Consider the following 20,594-nt stretch of genomic DNA (forward strand, 5'->3'; position numbering starts at 1 on the left):
TCAACCTCAAGTCCCACCTCTCTTTATACTCATTCTATACCCCTCTTTATATTAATTTCTTCTCCCCCCAACTTATTATAGGATTATCAATTTTATTGATTTTTTTTCAAAGAACCAGCTTTCAGTTATATTGATTATCTCTATTAGTTTTCTTTTTTCAATTTCATTGATTTCTGCTCTTACTCTATTATTTCCTTTCTCCTGCTTGCTTTGAGCTTATTTGGCTTTTTTCCCCCTAGTTTCTTAAAGTGGAAGCTTAGGTTATTGATTTGAGACTTCCCTTCTTTTATAATATAAAAATTTAATGCTATAAATTTTCCTCTAATTATTTCCCATGGACTTAATTACATCCCACAAATTTTCTTATTTTGTATTTTCATTTTCATTCGGTTAAAAATATTTTCTAATTCCTCTTAAGATTTCTTGTTTGGTCCACGGATTATTTCTAACTGTGTTGTTTAATTTCCATGTGTTTGGAGATTTTCCTATTGTCTTTCTGTTATTGGTTTCTAGTCTAATTCAAGTATGATCAGAGAACATACTTTGCATGATTTCAATTCTTCTAAATTTGTTAAGGTTTGTTATGATCCAGGATGTGGTCTTTCTTGGTGGATGTTCTTTGTGCACAGGGTGAAGTGTTCTAAAAATGTCAATTAGATCCCACTGGTTGATACAATTGCTCAGTTCTTCCGTAATCTTGCTAATTTTCAGACTACAAGTTCTGTTGGATACTGATGTAGGTCTACTGAAATCTTCAACTATACCTGTAGATCTGTTTAGTTTGCTTTTCAGTTGCGTTAGTTTCTGATACATGTATTTTGAAGCTCTGTTATTAGGTACATACACATTTAGGATTGTTATGTCTTCTTGGTGAACTGACTCCCTTCGTTATCTCTGGTAATGTTATTTGATCTGAAGTCTATTTTATATGATATTAATACAGCCACTTTAGTTTTCTTTTGATTATATTTTTATTTCTCTTGGGTATGTATATCAGTGGAAGTAGTGGCCCATATGATAAATATGTTCAGCATTTTGAAGAGCTGCCAGACTATTTCCACAGTGACTGTCCCATTTTACATTCTCATCAGCAAGGTGTGAGGGTTCTAATTCCTCTACATCCTTATCGACTTACATCCTTTTTTATTTTAGGCATCCTAGTGGGTCTGAAGTGGTATCTCATGATTTTGATTTGCATTTACCTAATGACAAATATGTTGAACATTTTTTCATATGCTTATTGGCCCTTTGTATATCTTCTTTGGATAAATGTTTATTCAAATCTTTTCCTCATTTTTTAATTAGGTTATTTGTCTTAATGTTTAATCTTCTGGTTGATGAATGTGGGATGACTTTTCACTTATTTAGATCTTTTAAAATTTCTTTCAACGAGGTTTTGTAGTTTTCAATGTACAAGTATTATACTTCGTTTGTTAAATTTATATCTAAAAATAATTTAAATTTATAAATTTAATTTTAAACCTAAGTATATTACACATTTTTATGTTATTATAAGTGGAACTGATTTCTTAATTTCATTTTTGGCTTGTTTATTGCTAATATATAGAAATAAAATTGATTTTTGTAAATTGATTTTGTATCCTGCAACCTTGCTGAACTTGTTCGTTAGTTCTATTTTAGTGGATTCTTTAGGATTTTCTATATATGAGATCATGCCATCTGCAAATTGTTTTATTTTTTCCTTTCCTACCTGGATGTTTTTTATTTCATTTTCTTGCCTAATTGCCTGAGTACAATGTTAAATAGAAGTAGTGCGAGCACACATCCACAACCTGGTCTTGTTCCCAGTGTCAGGAGGAAAACATTCAGTCCTTCACCATTCAATAGTTAGTTATAGGCTTTTGTAGACGCCCTTTATCAGGTTGAGGAAGCTCCCTTCTATTTGTTTGATGAGCATTTTTATCATTAAAGGGTACTGAATTTTGTCAAATGCTTTTTCTGTGTCTGTTGAGATGATCATCAGTTTTTTGTTTTTATTCTATAAATATGATGTATTACATAAATTGATTTTTGGATATTAAACCAATCTTGTATTCCTGGGATAAATCCTACTTGATCACGGTGTATAATACCTTTTCTATGTTTTTGGATTCAGTTTCCTAATATCTTGTTAAGGATTTTTGTGTCTATATTCATGAGGAATATTGGTCTATAGTTTTATAATCTTTGTTTTTTAATTAGTGAGCTTAAGCCATGTCTTCTTAATATAATTACTGATATTGGCTGATCTGCCATTTTATTATTTGCTTTCTGTTTTAAATTCTTCTGTATTCTTTCGAGTTATCTGAAGATTTTTTGAAACTCCATTTTAATTTATCTACTATTGTGTATTTGATGAAATCTCTTCATACAGTTTTTTTAGTAGTTGCTCTAGGTATTATAATATAGATACCTAGTCTACTAAGAGTCACTATTTTACCAGTTAAAATGAACCTTAGAAACCTTACCACATTAAATCTCTTTATCCTCCCCCCTTTATGTTGTAGTTGTCTTCTATATTACATCTGCATACACAGAAAACTCCATCAGACAATGTCATATATTTTTTTCAACCATCAAACACATTTTTAAGACTTCAATAGGAGAGGAATAGTCCATTATATTTATCCAGATCTTGCTGTTGCTGTTCCTTCATTCCTAATCTTCCAAGTTTCTTTTTGTCTTAAGCACTCTCTTAGCAGTTATTTTAGAGCAGGTCTGCTGTCAATGATTTCTCTTAGTTTTCCTTCACTGCCATTTCTGAGGGATATTTTCACTAAATACAGAATTCTGGATTGGCAATTCTTTTCCTTCAGCACTACTGAAACGCTATTTCGTTTCCTTCTAGTCTCCATGGTTTTTAATGAGAAATCTGTAGTCATTCACATCACCCCCTTATAAGTAATCTGTCATTTTTCTCTGGCTGCTCACAAGAGTTTTTTTTGTCTTTAGTTTTCAGCAATTTGATTATGACATGTCTGGGCAGGGATTTCTTTGTGTTTATCCTGTTTTGGGTTTGCTGAGCTTTTTAAATCTGTAGGCATCACCAAATTTGGGAACATTCCAGCCATTATTTCTTCAGATATTTTTTCTGCAACATACTTTTTCCTCTCCTATGATTCGAATGACACAAATGTTAGATCTTTTGTATTGTCTCACAAGTCCCTGAGAATTAAATTTTCGAATCTCTATTGTTCAGATTAAATAATCTCCATTGAACTATCTTTGAAATTGACTAACTTCTTATCTCTATTCCCCTATTGAACTCATCCAGTTTTATTTCTGTTACTGTATTTCTCAGCTCTAAAATTTATCTTTGGTTCTCTTTATATCTTCTGTTTCTTGCTAAGAGTTCCTATCTTTCCATTCATTTCAAGAATTCACCCTTGTTAGAACATTTTAATAACAGCTCCTTTAAAGTCTTAGTCACATAATTCCAGCATCTGTGTCATCCAGGAGATGGCATCTACTGGTAGTCTTTTCCCATGCAAGTTAAGATTCTTCCAGGTTCTTTGTATGCCGAGTAATTTTGGACATTTCCAATATTATATCAGACTCTCGGTCTTGTTTAAATCCTGTGGAGAATTTTTGATATTCTTGTTTTAGCAGGCTATCAACCTGGCTGAGTCCAGACCACAAGTTCTGACCAGCTTTCTGTGGATTGTGGTTCCAAGGTCAGGTCAGTTTTCAAAGCCTTTTCAGCGCTATTCAGATCTGGTCCACGTGCAAACCAAGTGGTGGCCCTACTGGCACTTGAGCCATGGTCTGTCCTAAACATAGTTTAGTTCGAAAAGTCAATGTATGCTAGGCAGCACATTTTTATTCCTTATTTGCTAAAAATTTATGAATGTGTGCTGAATTTTATCAAATACTTTTTCTGCATTTATTGAGTTGCTTATATATTGTTTCTGCCGATTCTCACGGTGGTTTATTTTCTTGTATGTTTGATGATTTGTCACTGTGAATTCATATTTGGTTGATCCTAAACTGAAGTAATCCAGAAAGCATTACTTGGGGAAGCTTCCTTTCAGTTGTTCTAGCCTCCTACAGTAATCTCAGCTTAGCAGAGAAATCGCAGGTTCAGAGTCGCTTCCTGCAGTAGACCTAAATTAATGGGTGTACATTGGTTTTCATGCTTGTTTCTGCTTCCCATTTTGGTTTCAACTCAGGTATCTGTATGTATATGGTTTTTATGTTTTTTGGGGGAGGGTGATAAGAGATTTCTATTATTTCCTATAATTGCACAATGCATTAACAAGTATTTTATCCAGGAGCTAACTGTTTTGTGTTCGGAGAGCCCAAAACTTTTTATTTGTATTCTTTTGGTGATTGCCTCTGACAGTCTCAGGTAAGTCTAAAGGTAATCAGCAGAAGACTGCAATAGGCCATTCTTTCTTGTCTTACATGCCTGGAATATTTCTTTCCATTTTGTTTTTAAACTACCCAAATTCATCATCATTATTATTGTTCTAAAAAGTCAATGGTAACTTAAATGAATATCTTAGTTCACCATTCTTTCTTACATTCACATTCCTTCCATTTGGTTTCATTTCCTTCTTCCTGAAGAATACCTTTTAGTAATTTCTTAAATCAGTTTGAAATGATTTTTATTTCACCATTATTTTTGAGTGATTGTTCAGGTGGGTATAGAATTCCAGGCCAACAGTTACTTTCTCTTGGTATTTAAAGATTTTAGTTCATTGTCTTCTAATACTACCATTCAAAAATCTGTTGTCAATGTAATGGTGATTCCTTTCTAGGTAATTTGTCTTTTCTCTTCGGAAGCTTTTAAGATCTTATTTTTATCTTTCATGTTCTCCAATTTTAATTCATAAGACACATCTAGATGTAGGTTTATATTAATTTATATTTTTTGGGACTCTGTTTTCTAAAGCTGAGAAATTCATGTCTTAGAAATTTCTGTCATTACCTTTTCTCTCTTAGAGTGAAAGGAGCTGGAAGTGCTCTTCCCCATTCTCTCCTTTTGGAAGTATTATTAGAGGTATGTTGTATGTTGCACCTTCTGACTCTATCTTCTGTGTCTCTTAACTTCTCTTTATCTTTCTGTGATCCATTCTAGGTTAATTTACTCAGAGCTGTTATATTCCAGTTCCCTAATTCTCTCTTCAGTTATATCTAATCTGCTGCATAACTTATTTAAAATTCCTCAATAGACTTTAGGAATTTTATTTTTCATTTCTAGAAGTTTTAGTTAATTTTTTAAATCCCCCCTAATCTCTTATCCTAGTATTAGGATTTTGATTCCCTCTTTATGTCTTTAATAATTTAAATTGTACTTATATTCCCTGGTAATTTTATTATGTGAAGCTCTTTAGGGGTTTAATTCTGTTTATTGTATCTGCTGATGCTTGCTAGTAATGGATTATTTCTTTCAGCTTTTTATAGTTTCATTATGAGCTCATTTTAGTAGAGTTTATTTTTCACCCCCCAAAAATTCACAGACAAAATTTTGTCTGTTCATTAATTATTTATTCAATAGAGTCCAAACTCCTTAACATGTAACAAGGTTCTAAGTGATCTGGCTCCTGTTTACCTTTTCTGGCTAAACCTCCTCTTCCTCCCTGCACCTTAAGTTCCCAATGCCCAGAACAAGCCAACCTCTTTCATATCATACAATCTACCTTTGATTACACTGTTTCTTCAGCCTAAGATGCTCTTTTCCTGCCTTACAAAACCCTTTCCTGCCCCTATCTCACAAAATTTATCAGGTTGGTGGTGATCCAAATCACATCTTTTATGAAAATCTTTCCTACTTATTCCACCTGGCAGGAATGACTATACCCTACATATAGTTCTCTCATAACATCTTAAAATCTTACTGCATTTGTTTATGTGTTTCAAAGATAGCATTTCATCTTACCATTTAGTCAGCAGCTTTGGTCAATTCTACCACAGAAGTCTCTCAAATCTACCCACCCAAAGATATCCCACTACCCATATGAAATCACCCATATTATTTCAACAGCTTTCTGTCAATTAGTTGTACTACTTCTAGCACTCTATTCATTCAACAACTAATTACTGAGCATCTCTTTTGTATGGTCACTTTGGTAGTCCCTGGGATCACAAAAAAATAATACGTGGGCCATACCCTTAAACAAACTGGAATTCCAACAGGATGAGATAAGTACTGTAACAGGGGTCCGTAAAAAAATGCTACAGAAGAAAAACCTAACTTGGTCTTGGGGAGATGGAGAGAAGTAATCAGAGAAGGCTCCCAGGAGGAAATGAGATCTAAAGTATGTGCAGGAATTATGCAGAATGTAGAAGAATGTGTGTTAGCAAAGGGACAAAGGCCCAGAGTTAAGAAGCTAAGAAAGGGAACACAAAGTAGTTCATTTCCTAAAATCTACAGTCCTTCTTTCATACTGCTATTCAAATTAACTATCTAGAAGTAAATATGGAAATCTAATACTTTGCCAGAAGATAAGTCTAAATTCTTCTTCAGCACAGCAACTTGGACCCTTCACATAATCTGGCTGAAATCTATCTCTCTTAACACTTTCCTTCCTATACAAACACATGCTCCCTCTTTCTATCGTTTGCTTTGCCCAGCACCATTCAAACTCACCTGGTAACACATGCAGGGTTTGATACGACAGTACTCACCTGTAAGATGGGCGCCGTGCTAGAATCCCGTGGGCTTTCTGTGAGGAGCCTATACTGTCAGATGAGTCCTGCGACTCCTCACTTTCTGATAAAGACGATACCTGGAAAACAGAACTGGTTTTACTGTAATGAACAATGCAGGTGGAAAAAGAATTCAATTTAATTTTTACTTTCAGAAAAAATGATCTGTCTCATGCCACCCAAATTTGTCTGTCATTAAATCTAGGGTCTAAAAGAAAGGAACAAAAGGACAAAGGAGAAAGTTTATTTCAGGAGCCCCAGCTAATTAAAGGAACATACAGTACAGTAGGCTCAGAACTATGAAGAAAGTCTATCCCCAAAATAGAGCAATACTATTTCACTAGAGTTGTAAAGACCAGTCTCTGATCTCTACCCTATTTCTATACTGATGCACATTACTCTAAGCTTCTTTTATCATTAATGCTATCTGATTTGGATTTTGGACATGCTAACTTTGAAAAGCTATTAGATAACCAACTAATATCTAATTACTAGGTAATGACATTGAGGAGACTGCTGAATATACAAGGCTGTGAGTCAGGGAAGAGGTCTGGGCTAGACACACAGATTTGGGAGTCATAGCTCTCTAGATAGCCCTTAAAGCTGTAAGACTGGATGAGCTCATTAAGGGGATAAATATAGAGAAGAGGACCAAGGACAAAACCCAGGAACACTCAAACATTAAGAGGGTGGGAAGAAGGGGAAGAATCAGCAAATGAGACCGAGAACAAGCCACCAGTGAGGCAGGACGAATACCAAATGAGGTGTCCTTGGAAAACTAGCGAAAACAGTATATTGAGGAGAAAAGAATGATCAACCATGTCAAATGCTGCTAACGGGTAAAGTAAAACAAGGACTGAGAACAGACCATTAGATTTAGCAAGATGGAGGTCACTGGCAAGGGCAGGTATGAACATATGCAATTTAAAAATCTGTAATAATTAGCTTTATCTCACTTCACAACTAAATGAGTTAATACATGTAGAGCGCTTAGTGAATGGCACATGGCAAGCACACATTAAATGTCAACTATTATTAATAATACACCCTTTAAAACTATGTCAACACAATAACCATATGCAAGTTTTAAGTTATAATAATATCTTACAATTGAGAAAACAAGTTATTTTCAATTTTTAAAATGTATTAAATTTCCCAACATTTGTTGAAAGTTGCATTGTGACACCTGACTTTATCTTCATTTTAAAAAACAAAATAATCCAAACAGGCTTCTAGAAAGGACACAAATCAATTCTCTACATTCCTGACTATCTACAGAAAGCCTTCCCCTAAACTATTTATTCTTAGACCTTAAATTTCCAGAGAAGTTTGTTTTACTTTCTATAATCTGCTTCAAAAACAAGTTCTAGTGTACAACTACTTACTTATATTTTATATTAAATCTATATCTTTTGATAGAAAAGAAAGAACTGGTCACACCTGTAATAATTAAGAAATAATAACAGTAACAAATAATAAAGTAATAAGAAAAATCTGCTGCTTTTAGCACCATGGGTATTCCATTTCTAATCTAAACCTCTAACTATTTTCACTGTTTGTCCCTAAATTCAACTCAAGAAGAAAATAATTTCTAAAACTAAGAGATTATTGGTTACTAAGATCAAGTATTTCTCTTCAATGACAGCACTAGCAAATGAGAGTAAAATCTTCACATAAAAACTCAAAAATCCATGCAGCAGCCACCTTTCCTACAGGAAAACCACAAAAAGATGCAGCTCTAGCGCTGACAACACTGCCAGATACCATATATTCAGGAGGAAAAAATGAGGCATACAGCTTTTCTTCCAGGATAGCTGCTTCTAAAAATGAAAGATGACCAAAGGCATTCTGAGAATCACAGGAGCCAGATGAGAAAATGGGGACAAAGAGTAGAAAGAAAAGGAACCCAAGATGGCTCTTTCCTTCCTACTGTTGTCAGGTGTTAATATGAAGGTAGAGAGATATAAATAAAAACTGTCCTCTACTATGAGAGAACTCTTTTATTTGACCTCCATATGCTTCAGAAGTCTCTTTTTCCTGAAGGATACCACTGGGATAAAAAGGTGCATTCCCTTAAGAAAGTCATTCATTTCCTTAAATTCTAAGCATTAACTTCCCTCAAAACTGTCTTCTATTTTCATTGGGTAGAATATACATACATGAAATTAAAAATTTCTAAAACTTTTCTGTTTGCCTCATTTTTTCTATAGTCTAATTTCTAAGACAACTTTATCATCTCAGTTTATAATATCATAACTACAGCAACTTCAATGTGTCTGAAGACTCAGGGTATAACTGTCCCCTCTCTGAACCACTAAGTCTTTGAATTTCTGTACCGTTTGCACGTGTGGTGGGTGAATTACAGAAGACTGAGCTGTCTGGATGACCCCCTGAACCTGTACTTGCTCTCCAGGAAGAGGTACAATTGTCACTGGCGCAGATCCTCTTAATGACATCTAAGAACAAATAAAAATTCAATTAACAAAATATATATTGTACCTATGCACATAAGATAGCTGAGTTCTTAACACTGGAAAACACATTTCAGAGCTTATTATATTTAACCATATCTATTAACCAAACATGAGGTATCTTCTATGGGCCAGAGACTGCACTAGAGGGTTCAGCGTACAAACTAATTACAACAAACAGAATAAGAGCTATAATATAAGAGGAAAAGTAGAAAGTACTGTACTGTGGGAGCAAACAAAGGGTGCTCCTTCAGCTGTATTTTGAAGGGTAAACAATTCCCTGAAGATGTGTATGGGGGAAGGGGTTGGAAGGTATTTGGGGCAGAGGAACTGACTGTACAAAAACAGTCAGGAGGCTCTTGAGAACATGTTATTCTGAAGAGATCTGGGTGAAAACCAATCAAATCAAAAGTCAAAAAGTGAGAGAAATACCAATGTGGTGCAGTGTCTTTAAAGAAAAATCAAATATTTCAAGTAAATAATTGAATCATGAAATTATAATTTATTTCTGGAAATACCACAATAAAATGCTAACTCAAGAAAAGTCCACCCATCATCCTTCAAGGCTCAGCTCAGGTTCTACCACTTCCAAGAAGCTTTCTCAGATATCTTCAGTGAACAGAGATCTCTCACCTTCCTCTGGACTACTCTGGTTCATACCATTCATCCTGGACTTAAATCACAAAATAAAATCCCAGGCTGCTTCTCAGGTCCTGAAAGTCACCTTCCTGACTGCTCCCCTCTTTTCTTTCTGTCAGGCCCCAAAACAATGCCTTATTCCCTTTCATTGAAGGTTCTTCTCCCCTTCCCAAGATTGGATTAAATTCCAGTCTCATCATCGCCAAAATGCCCAGGTCATGAAATTTTGTATATGAAATCTTATCCAGGTACTGAGAACTGCAAACTCTCAGCACAACAACTCCATCCCACCTCCCCCCACACTAAGAGACAGGGCCAAACTCCAGCACAGCTTCTATCAGCTCAAGGCCATGTCCTTAGGATGACCCCAGCCTCCTTAAAATGCCTGCCTGAGAAAGCTCAATGCTGCCAAAAGAATTTACTGTTTGTTACAGCCCAAACTTGACTAGAGGTCCCTGACCTCACTTTTCTTAGAGCATTTACTTTAGCAAACGTGCAGTTGTAAATCCTTTCTCTGACCCTAAATCTTCTACAACCCAGAAATGTCTTCCTCAAGGACCTGGGAGCCATCCCTTTGAAATGTAATCATCAAGAAGGATAAGGGCCCTGTCTCCCAGTCTCTGTGGGAGGGTAGGAGCCTAACTGATGAGCACCAATTAGCAACAGAGATGGCTTAATCACATTGACCAACCTCCCCACCTAAACTTTTCCTTTAGCACACCCCAGCATTTAAAAAGGCTCCCACCTTTTGTTTCAGCAGAATTGAATTCAATCCATGCTGGAGTCTCTCTTCCCTACTGCATTAGTCTGAATGAAATCTGCATGCTGCCTTTAACAAATGTCCGGCTCTGTTTCTCTTTGACAGTATCCCAATATGAGGATACAGAAATTAAAGAGTAAAAACAAACAGGATGCACAAACCTTAAGAGTCCAGCTCTAGAGTTACCATTACACTCAGGGAAAATAAATGAAAGGTCCCCTTACCTTTCAGACCCCAATTGAAGCCAATCACTCAACTAATGGGGAGAGTTTGTGATGGGATTAAATTACATTTCTAAAAGGATAAATAAGCAATCATTCTTCCAGGGTTTCTGGCTCCTTGTGATTTTGTGCAGACTGTGCATCTGGCAGATGGAAGAGGAAAAAAGGCACCAGATTTTGTTTTAGCTAGTAGCAGTCCTTCCCCCTTATCATCACTGTTCTATCCCCACAAAACACTCATTACTCAGGGTCCCAAAGCCTGATGTCTTCCCAGCCCCACTCTCAAACTTGATAATCTAAATGCTGAGATCTCTCTCAAAGGAGGAAAAGAAGGAGCTGGTCTCCTAATTTTAACCTGAGTTTGAAACACAGATGACTGCCTCCACCCATTACTTCTCAGCGCTAACAGAGCTTTCTGCAAGGATGGAAACGTTCTACATCTGCACTATCCATTATGGTAGTCACTAGCCACATGTGAATATCAAGCATTTGACATGTGGCTAGTGTGACCAAGGGAATTATTTTTAATTTTATTTAATTTTAAGTAACTTAAAATAAAATTGAAATATCCACTTGTGGGGGCCAGCCCCATGGCATGGCAGTTAAGTGCATGCGCTCCGCTGCTGGCGGCCTGGGTTCAGATCCCAGGCATTGCACCAATACACTGCTTGTCAGGCCATGCTGTGGTGGCGTCCCATATAAAGTGGAGAAAGATGGGTATGGATGTTAGCCCAGGGCCAGTCTTCCTCAGCAAAAAGAGGAGGATTGGCATGGATGTTAGCTCAGGGCTGATCTTCTCCACAAAAAAAAAAAAAAAAAGAAAAAAGAAATATCCACTTGTGGCTAGTGGCTACCATATTGAACACTGCAGTTCTAGATCTTAGAACTATAGAACCTACTAGTATACTATGGCTCTAATCTCAGAACCTCTTTTAGGAGATGTTAGAAGAAGCAGAAAGAAAAGGAGTTTTCTGGAGCTGCTCTGGTTAAATTGGGAGCTGCAGAACTAAAGCTCCCTGATTTCCTGCCACTCCATCGGGTAGCTGGGCCCAAAGTTCCTCTTACACAAGTGACTGGGCAAAATTTAGCATACTCCTTTGCAACCTAATTAGGGGATCCCTGGACCATAAATACTTGGGAGAGGGAGGGCAGGAGTTGGTAGAGTGGCATGGGAAAGAAGTTTCTATTTAGCCAAAGTTTGAATCCAAAGTCTTCTAACTCCAGAAAGGCACACACAGTCTTTGGAGTCAGACAAGCTTGGGCTGATTTTCAGTGAAAGGCACTCACTAGCTCTGTGATACTAAGCAAACTATCTAACTTCTCAGGACCTCAGTTTCCTCCTTTGTAAAGAGAACTAATATTATCTTTTCCATAGAGTTACAGTGAAGATTAAATGATTAATAAGTGAAAAACAAAAGGTGGAGGACAAAGGTGAAGAGAAGGAGCCTACATATATATCTCTTACTTGGATCCTGGTCAACAAACTGTTAAAAAATATGTGTGTGTGTGTGTGTGTGTGTGTACACACACACACACATACATATACACACAATAAGTAATCAGGAAAATTTTAAACACTGAATGGATATTTGATGATATGAAGGAATAATTTCTTTTCAGGTGTGATAATAGTGTGGTTATGTTCTTTAAAGGAGTCCTTATATTTTAGAGATAGATATTGAAATATTGAAGGCTGAAATGATGATATCTAGGATGTGCTTGAATATAATCCAGCTGGTTGGAGGCGGGTAAGCGGAGAAGACAAAAGTCATGAGTTAATAATTGCTGAGGGCCGGCCCAGTGGCATAGCGGTTCAGTGCGCGCACTCCGCTACTGGCGGCCCAGGTTCGGATTCCGGGCGCGCACTGACGCACCGCTTCTCCGGCCATGCTGAGGCCGCGTCCCACATACAGCAACTAGAAGGATGTGCAACTATGACATACAACTATCTACTGGGGCTTTGGGGAAGGAAAAAAAAAAAAAAAAAGGAGGAGGATTGGCAATAGATGTTAGCTCAGAGCCGGTCTTCCTCAGCAAAAAGAGGAGGATTAGCATAGATGTTAGCTCAGGGCTGATCTCCCTCACAAAAAAAAAAATAATAATAATTGCTGAGACTGGGTGATGGGAACCATGATGGTTCAACCTAATAATCTCTTCTTCTGAATATTTTTGAAAATTCCCACAATAAGTTTTCTGAAAAGTACCCAACACAATAGTGAACACAACAGTGGTAGGTTCTGTCTGGCTCCAGAGCCCAGTGCTATTTCCAAGACATCTTAGTCTTCCTGGTGCCAATCAAGGAGTTTTACAACCTCTCACTCTTTATGTTCTCAGTTTGCTTCCCACACATCAAGTATATTTGTTTTGCTTTTTCATTTCCAGGAAAAAGAAAGCAGAGAGTGTTTTGACATTTAGAATAATGATTTATTAATCATTACAGTATCAACTGTGGTAAACCCTTAAGCCCAGGGTATCTGCTCAGTTCTTAATGGATTGGAACCATTAATTTAAAATGTAAATGAGGGCTGGCCCCCTGGATTAGCAGTTAAGTGCGCTCGCTCTGCTGCTGGCAGCCCGGGTTCGATCCTGGGCACGCACCGACGCACTGCTTCTCCGGCCATGCTGAGGCCGCGGCCCACATACAGCAACTAGAAGGATGCACAACTATGACATACAACTACCTACTGGGGCTTTGGGGAAAAAAAAAAAGGAGGAGGATTGGCAATAGATGTTAGCTCAGAGCCGGTCTTCCTCAGCAAAAAAAAGAGGAGGATTAGCACAGATGTTAGCTTAGGGCTGATCTTCCTCACACACAAAAAAAAATAAAAAAAAATAAAATGTAAATAAAAAACAAAATGAACCAGATCTTTACATCTTTTAATTTACTACTTAATGTAAAGATAATGGTTTTAAATTTTTTTCCATAGTTAAGCCTATGCTGTACTTGCCCCAAAATGTCACTGTTCCTAGGTCTCAAAAGATTCAGATGGTCCTTGGACAGTCAGGATTTACACATGGTAAACACAAACTGACTGGAGTAAAGAAATTCACACTCAACAGCTTGCTTTCAGGAGAATGCCAAATCCATATATCTCCTATACAATTATTTACTTATTATTTTTCTTTAAAGTATCTCCTTTTGTAAACTCAAATGTACTTAAAAAGAAAACCTTATTTCACTATGACAAATAGAAACTACCACCATTTTCCATAACTATATGGTAACTATAAAAATAAATACAATAAAGACAATGTTGTTATTTTTAAATATTGTATTTTTAATTTAAATCCAAACAAAAAATAATAATTTAAAAGCAATTACTAAAAACCTCTTATCATGGTCTACAAAGCCCTGCACAGAATGGCTCCTTCCTCCCTCTCCTGCTTCATCTTAAACCATGTTCCCTAGTTCTGCCCACAGTGCAGCGTGACAGTCCCTTCTACTTCTCATGCTCCTTCCCACCACAAGGCCTTGGCGTAAGATATTCCCTCACATGCCTAGAAAGGTCTTCCCTTCCTTCCTGGAAAGTTAACACCTACTCATCCTCAGGTCTCAACTCAAGCGTCATTTCCGTAGGGAAGCTGTCCTATTCCTGACAAGGTCCAAGCCCCTATTATAGGCTCTCGTATTATCCTATGTATCCTATGTGCTATCCTTTGTAGTAGCACTTCTCAGGGTCACAGTTTTACATCTAGGTGAATATGTGGCCCATGTCTTGTCTACTCCACTAGGTAGCAAGCGCCACATGGGAGAGGAACTTGCCTCTTTTTGCTCCACACTGTATTCCCAGCTAGAGTCTTAACCCAACTGGCACACTGGATGCTAAATAAATCATTGTTTAGTGAATTAATGAAGTATCTCCCAATTTTGGACATTATAACTTAGTGAAGTTATTCCTATAAATTCTTCTGGGTATATCTTTGACTTTTCTAACTTGAATTCTCCATTTCCTCACTTCAGGACATTTGACTCATTTTTTTATTTCCAGCCAAGCAACAATAAAGGATGGGGCACAGGAGATGATGCTAAGTTTCCCAGCTTCCTCAGGCCAGCATGGCAAGGGAGAAATGTTTTGTGCTCTAAGTTTTAGTAGGACTATTCTCATTGTTGAGAACCCATCTTGTTCCAGCCAATGCCCTAACTTTCAAATAAGAGACCTGATGTGTGTGAATTCAACACATCAAAACCAAAATGTCCATCTATGCACCACTTAAAGAGATATGGAATACCACCTGTGGTGGAATGTGTACCATATTTTGAGAAACGCTACAGTAGAGAATTGGAGGGGTGGGGTAGTTAGATTAGCAAATCTAGGCAATATTACCTTTTGAATATCAGGACTAAGTTTGGATTAAACAGATAACAAGACTCAGCGTTACCTATGTGCCAGGTGCTGTGCTAGACCTTCAAGATAGAAAAGACAGACAACAGACAGTGAGTTGCTGCCTTCAGAGCCAATCACAAAGATACTGATTTAAAAGTTTTAAATTACTATTTCAGCACACATATGCCTCAACATGTGGCATTTATTTGTTCTTAAAAGCTTGGATGGAAAGCAAAATTTCACATCAAAAAATGTATCAGAGAGTGTATGGGTGTGTGTGGAAAGAGGAGGGACATGTGTGGCAAAAATTTAAAAAAATAAAATCATCAAGTTTTCTGTTACCTAGGAAAAACTGTTGGGAACACAGGAACGGAGAAGGCAGGACAAAAAGGAGATACACTGTTATACTCTTCTGGTTGAAAGACAATTCTCTATGGGTCTCTTCTGTTTCTGCATGTCTTCTAAGCAGAGGCACTGACAACTTTTGTTTCTGGACTCTGTTTTCAAGGATGTTGGTATGGTGAACAGCTTTGGAAGACAAGATAGTACTCCCTTCAAAGTAAAGGGCCTATTTGTTTGCTGTCCAGATCAATAAAGGCAATGTCTCCTTCCAGGGCAAAGGCTAGACAGGTTTGCTAGCAGCTCCCTTTAACAGTCTGGAGTTTCCTAAGCTTAGAGTGCCCCTCAGCAACGATGCAAACCCACTGCATGAGCAACATCCACCGGAGCCACTCAGCATTACCCCATGGGACTTGGAGGGCAAGGGGAACTGAGCAACATGAAGCTCGTGCTGTTTGCTGTGCCACAAATTATAAAGTCCTTTTTCTCTGAACCAGGATTCTCATGTCTTTTGCCAGCATCCATGAAACTGAGCTAGATTGCTTATTAGTTTGCAGACAGGGTAAAATCTCAGATCTTTCATATTTCCTGACGCTTCTCTGTCCTCTGCTTCACTTATATTCTAAAGACTCCAGATTCTAAATTACCAAGCCAAAATCTGAGATAAGAGTGAGAATAAATGAAGAGTAAACAGAATCTCCTATCAAGGCAGACTTGAACTGCTCTCAAAGGAGAGAGGGATGTAAACGGCCAGGGTTTTCTCTAGGTAAAGACAGGAGACCCTCTATTAAGCTGGGACTTCCAAAGGGCTACACTCTCAGAGTAAGGTAACAGAAGGAAAGCTGTGTGGATACTGGGGACGGAAGGGCTGAAGATGATGTAACTAGCTCTCCAGCAGACGTACAGCCCAAATTAACATCACCTAGATGGTCCAAAAAGACAAAAAGAGGCTCAAACCCTGAAAGCGGTTCCCAAGACATCTGGCAATAGCAAATTCTTTCTGAAGAAAGGCACTCTGATCCTTGGACACAAAGAATTCCCACAAACAATTTTTCAAGATTAATGGATGGCAAAGCATAAAAAATAATCAATCACACAAGGCACCATAACCAAGAAGCAAAACAACAGACAGCAGAATCAGACCCAAGTGATTTTAGATACTGACATTATCAGACACATTATAAAACAATTACGCTTACTATGTTCAAAGAAACAGTAGATTATGTTTCAAGATAAGCTTGACAATATCTTCAGGAAACAGAAAACTATAGTAGATTTGAAAAAAAACCAAAGAGATTTTCTAGAAATAAAGATATAGAAATTTTAAAAAACATTGTTCAGATATACCAGCAAATTAGACAAAGCTAAAGGGAGAATGGTGAGCAGGATGACAGGTAAGAAGAAATTATCTGAATTGCAACACAGAGACAAAAGGAAAACATATGAAAGGTTAAGAGACATGGAGGACAGAGTGAGAAGGACAAAGAAAGTGGGTTGGGGCAAAATGTGAAGAGATAATGGCTGAAAATGTTATAGAACTAATGATAAGACACCAATCCATAGATTCAAGAAGCCTAATAACATCCACAATGAAATAAATAAAAAGAATTCCACACCTAAACACAACATAATGGAAGCTGCAAAACAAATAAAGATAAAGAGAAGACTCTAAAAGCAGCCGAAGGAAAAAAGATTATATTTAAAACAGCAATAGTCCACTGACTTCTCAAAGGCAACAACAGGAGACAGAAGCTAGCAGGATGATATTTTAAATGTGCTAAAAAAAATAACTTAGGGGCCGGCCTGGTGGCGCAGCAGTTAAGTGCGCGTGCTCCTCTGCAGCGGCCCGGGGTTCGCAGGTTTGGATCCCAGGCACGCACCGACACACCACTTGTTAAGCTATGCTGTGGCGGCGACCCATATGAAGTAGAGGAAGATGGGCACAGATGTTAGCCCAGGGCCAATCTTCCTCAAGAAAAAAGGGGAGGATTGGCATCAGATGTTAGCTCAGGGCTAGTCCTCCTCACAAAAAATAAATAAATAAAATAAAATAAAAAACTTAGAATTCTATGCCCAGTGAAAATACCTTTTAAAAATGAGGATGAAATAGGTATTTTCAACAAACGAAAACAGAGAAGTCACCACCATTAGCAGATTTACATCAAAGGAAATTCTATAACAGTGGTTCTTAACCAGGAATGATTTTGCCCCCCAGCGACATCTGGCAACATCTGGGGACGTTTTGGGTTGTCACAATGGATGATGCTACTGACATCTAGTGGGCAGAGGCCATCAACTCAGCTAAACATCCCACAATGCACAGTCCTCCACAACAAAGAATTATCCACCCTGAGCCAGCCCCGACGGCCTAGTGGTTAAAGTCTGGCGCTCACTGCTTCAGCAGCCTGGGTTCAGTTCCCGGACATGGAACACCACCACCTGTCTGTCAGCTGCCATGCTGTGGCGGCAGCTCACATAGAAGAACTAACACAACTTACAAGTAGGATATACAACCATGCACTGGGGCTTTGACAAGGAAAGAAAAAAAAAAGAGGAAGATTGGCAACTGATGTTAGCTCAGGGCGAATATTTCCCTGCAAAAAAAAAGAATTATCCAGCCCAAAATGTCTATAATGCTGAGGTTTTTCTAAAGCATATACTTAAGGCAAAATAAAAGTAATCTAAAATGGAAGCTTAGACATGTAAAAAGGAATGAAGAGCAAAGAAAACGATACTATGTGGGAAAAAAACAATGTTGACTGCATAAAATAATTATGATGTTTTATGGAATTAAAAGAGAAAAAGATAAGTCCTAACAATGGTAACAAACTAGAAAGAGGATAGATGGAAATAAATGTTCTAAGATCACTGGATCATCTGAGAGGAGAGTGAAGGTGTTGATTAACTTTAGACTTTACTAAGTAGGCATGCTGTAACTAGGATAATCACTAAAAAAGTAGTAATCAAGTTGACGTACAGTCCAAATTTATACAAGTGATGGCAGGATGAAATGAGAAGAAATAATTCAAAAGAAGACAAGAAAGGAGAGAAAAAGAAACATGGAACATGTGGGTTAAAAAGCACAAAATAAGGGGGCCGGCCTGATGGCACAGTGGTTAAGTTCCCATGCTCCGCTTCGGCAGCCCAGGGTTCGCAGGTTAGGATCCTGGGTGTGGACCTATGCACTGTTCATCAAGCCATGGGGTGGTGGCGTCCCATATAAAGTAGAGGAAGATGGGCACGGATGTTAGCCCAGGGCCAATCTTCCTCAGTAAAAAAGAAGAGGATTGGCAACAGATGTTAGCTCAGGGCTAATCTTCCTCACACAAAATAAGATCGTAGGTTTAAATCTATATGTATGAGTAATTACGATAAATGTACATGGACCAAAAGCTCTGTTAAAAGTCTAAGAGACTACGATGGAATATTATTCAGCCATAAAAAATAATGAAATCTGTGACAACATGGATGGACCTTGAGGGCATTATGCTAAGTGAAACAAGTCAGACAGAGAAAGACAAACACCATATGATCTCACTTACATGTGGAATCTAAAACAAACAAAAAACCCCACAAAGCCCGCAGAAAGAACAGATTGCAGATTGGTGGTGGCCAGAGGCAGGGGTGGGGAGAGAGCGAAATGAGTAAAGTGGGTCAAAAGGTACAAACTTCCAGTTATAAAATAAATAAGTCATGAGGATGTTATGTACAGCATGGTGACTATAGTTAATAATACTGTACTGCATATTTGAAAGTTTCTAAGAGAGTAAATCTTAAAAGTCCTCATCACAAGAAAAAAAATTTTTCTAATTATGTATGGTTACAGATGTTAACTAGACTTATTGTGGTGATCATTTCGCAATATATACAAATATCAAATCGTTATGTTGTACACCTGAAACTAATATAATGTTATATGTCAATTATACCTCAAAAAAGCAAACAAAACAAAAACCACAATGAGATACTGCTACATATCCACCAGAATGGTTACAACTTAAACACACAATACCAATTTTGGGCACATAAATGGATCAGCAGTGCTTTCATGCATTTCTGGTGGTGCTGTAAATTGGTACTACAAGTTTGTAAAACTGTCAGCAGTATCTTCTATAATTAAATGTTTGCATACCCTGTAACCAAGCAATTCACATGCAGCATAGACATGTACAAGAATGTTCATTAAGCACAATTCACAATATCTAAAAACTGGGAAAAAAAAGTCTATGAGACTAGATTTCTTTTTAAATCTAGGTATGTAATGTTAACAAGAGATACACCTAAAGCATAAGGATATAGAAAGTTTGAAAGTGAGAAAAAAAGATGCCATTAAGATACTGCCAGGGCCGGCCCCGTGGCTTAGCGGTTAAGTGCGCCAGCTCCGCTACTGGCAGCCCGAGTTCGGATCCCAGGCGCGCACCGACGCACCACTTCTCTGGCCATGCTGAGGCCGCGTCCCACATACAGCGACTAGAAGGATGTGCAACTATGACATACAACTATCTACTGCGGCTTTGTGGGGACGGGGGGGACTCAGTGAAAAAAAAAAAAGATACTGCCAAATTAGTATCAATTAGACTTTTTTTTTTTTTTGTGAGGAAGAGCAGCCCTGACCTAACATCCATGCTAATCCTCCTCTTTTTTTTTTTTGCTGAGGAAGACCGGCTCTGAGCTAACATCTATTGCCAATCCTCCTCCTTTTTTTTTCCCTCCAAAGCCCCAGTAGATAGTTGCATATCATAGTTGTACATCCTTCTAGTTGCTGTATGTGGGACGCGGCCTCAGCATGGCCGGAGAAGCGGTGTGTCGGTGCGCGCCCGGGATCCGAACCCGGGCCACCAGTAGCGGAGCGCGCGCACCTAACCGCTAAGCCACGGGGCCGGCCCTCAATTAGACTTTAGGGTAAAAAGCGTTTCTAGAATTAAAGGCAACAGAGACAATTCCCCTGGAATATACAATAATTTAAAAATCTACATTCATTTAATAACACTGCCTTATAACACATACTCAATCACAGCATAAATTGAAGGACCACTAGGAGAAATAAGTCCACAATTATAATGGAAGATTAATACATTTCTCTCAGTCATAGAACAAACAGACAAAAAGTGATAAAGATATAGAAGATTTAAACGACACAAGTGATAAAGTTGACCTAATAATTATACATAACTCTGCAACCAACAAC

The 20,594-nt window shown here is 37.8% G+C and overlaps 1 protein-coding gene across 6 annotated transcripts in view; it reads right to left on the minus strand.

Moving 5' to 3' along the window:
* Nucleotides 1-20,594, minus strand: part of ATF1 (activating transcription factor 1) — a 52,757-nt gene that overhangs the window by 15,406 nt on the left and 16,757 nt on the right. For 4 of the 6 annotated variants that reach the window (XR_009222541.1, XM_058558280.1, XM_058558278.1 and 1 more), the window contains exons 3-4: nucleotides 8,988-9,107; nucleotides 6,631-6,731 (exon numbers count right to left, since the gene is read on the minus strand). Coding sequence is in view for 5 of the 6 variants with exons in the window: in XM_058558280.1 (XP_058414263.1) it covers nucleotides 6,631-6,731; nucleotides 8,988-9,107 (221 nt within the window). In the remaining variant the exon portion in view is untranslated. The remainder of the gene's footprint in view (nucleotides 1-6,630; nucleotides 6,732-8,987; nucleotides 9,108-20,594) is intronic. The other 2 variants (XM_058558281.1, XM_058558279.1) reach the window with 1 other exon arrangement.

Source organism: Diceros bicornis, chromosome 17 (genome assembly GCF_020826845.1).
Source record: "Diceros bicornis minor isolate mBicDic1 chromosome 17, mDicBic1.mat.cur, whole genome shotgun sequence".
Taxonomy (NCBI): Eukaryota; Metazoa; Chordata; class Mammalia; order Perissodactyla; family Rhinocerotidae; genus Diceros; species Diceros bicornis.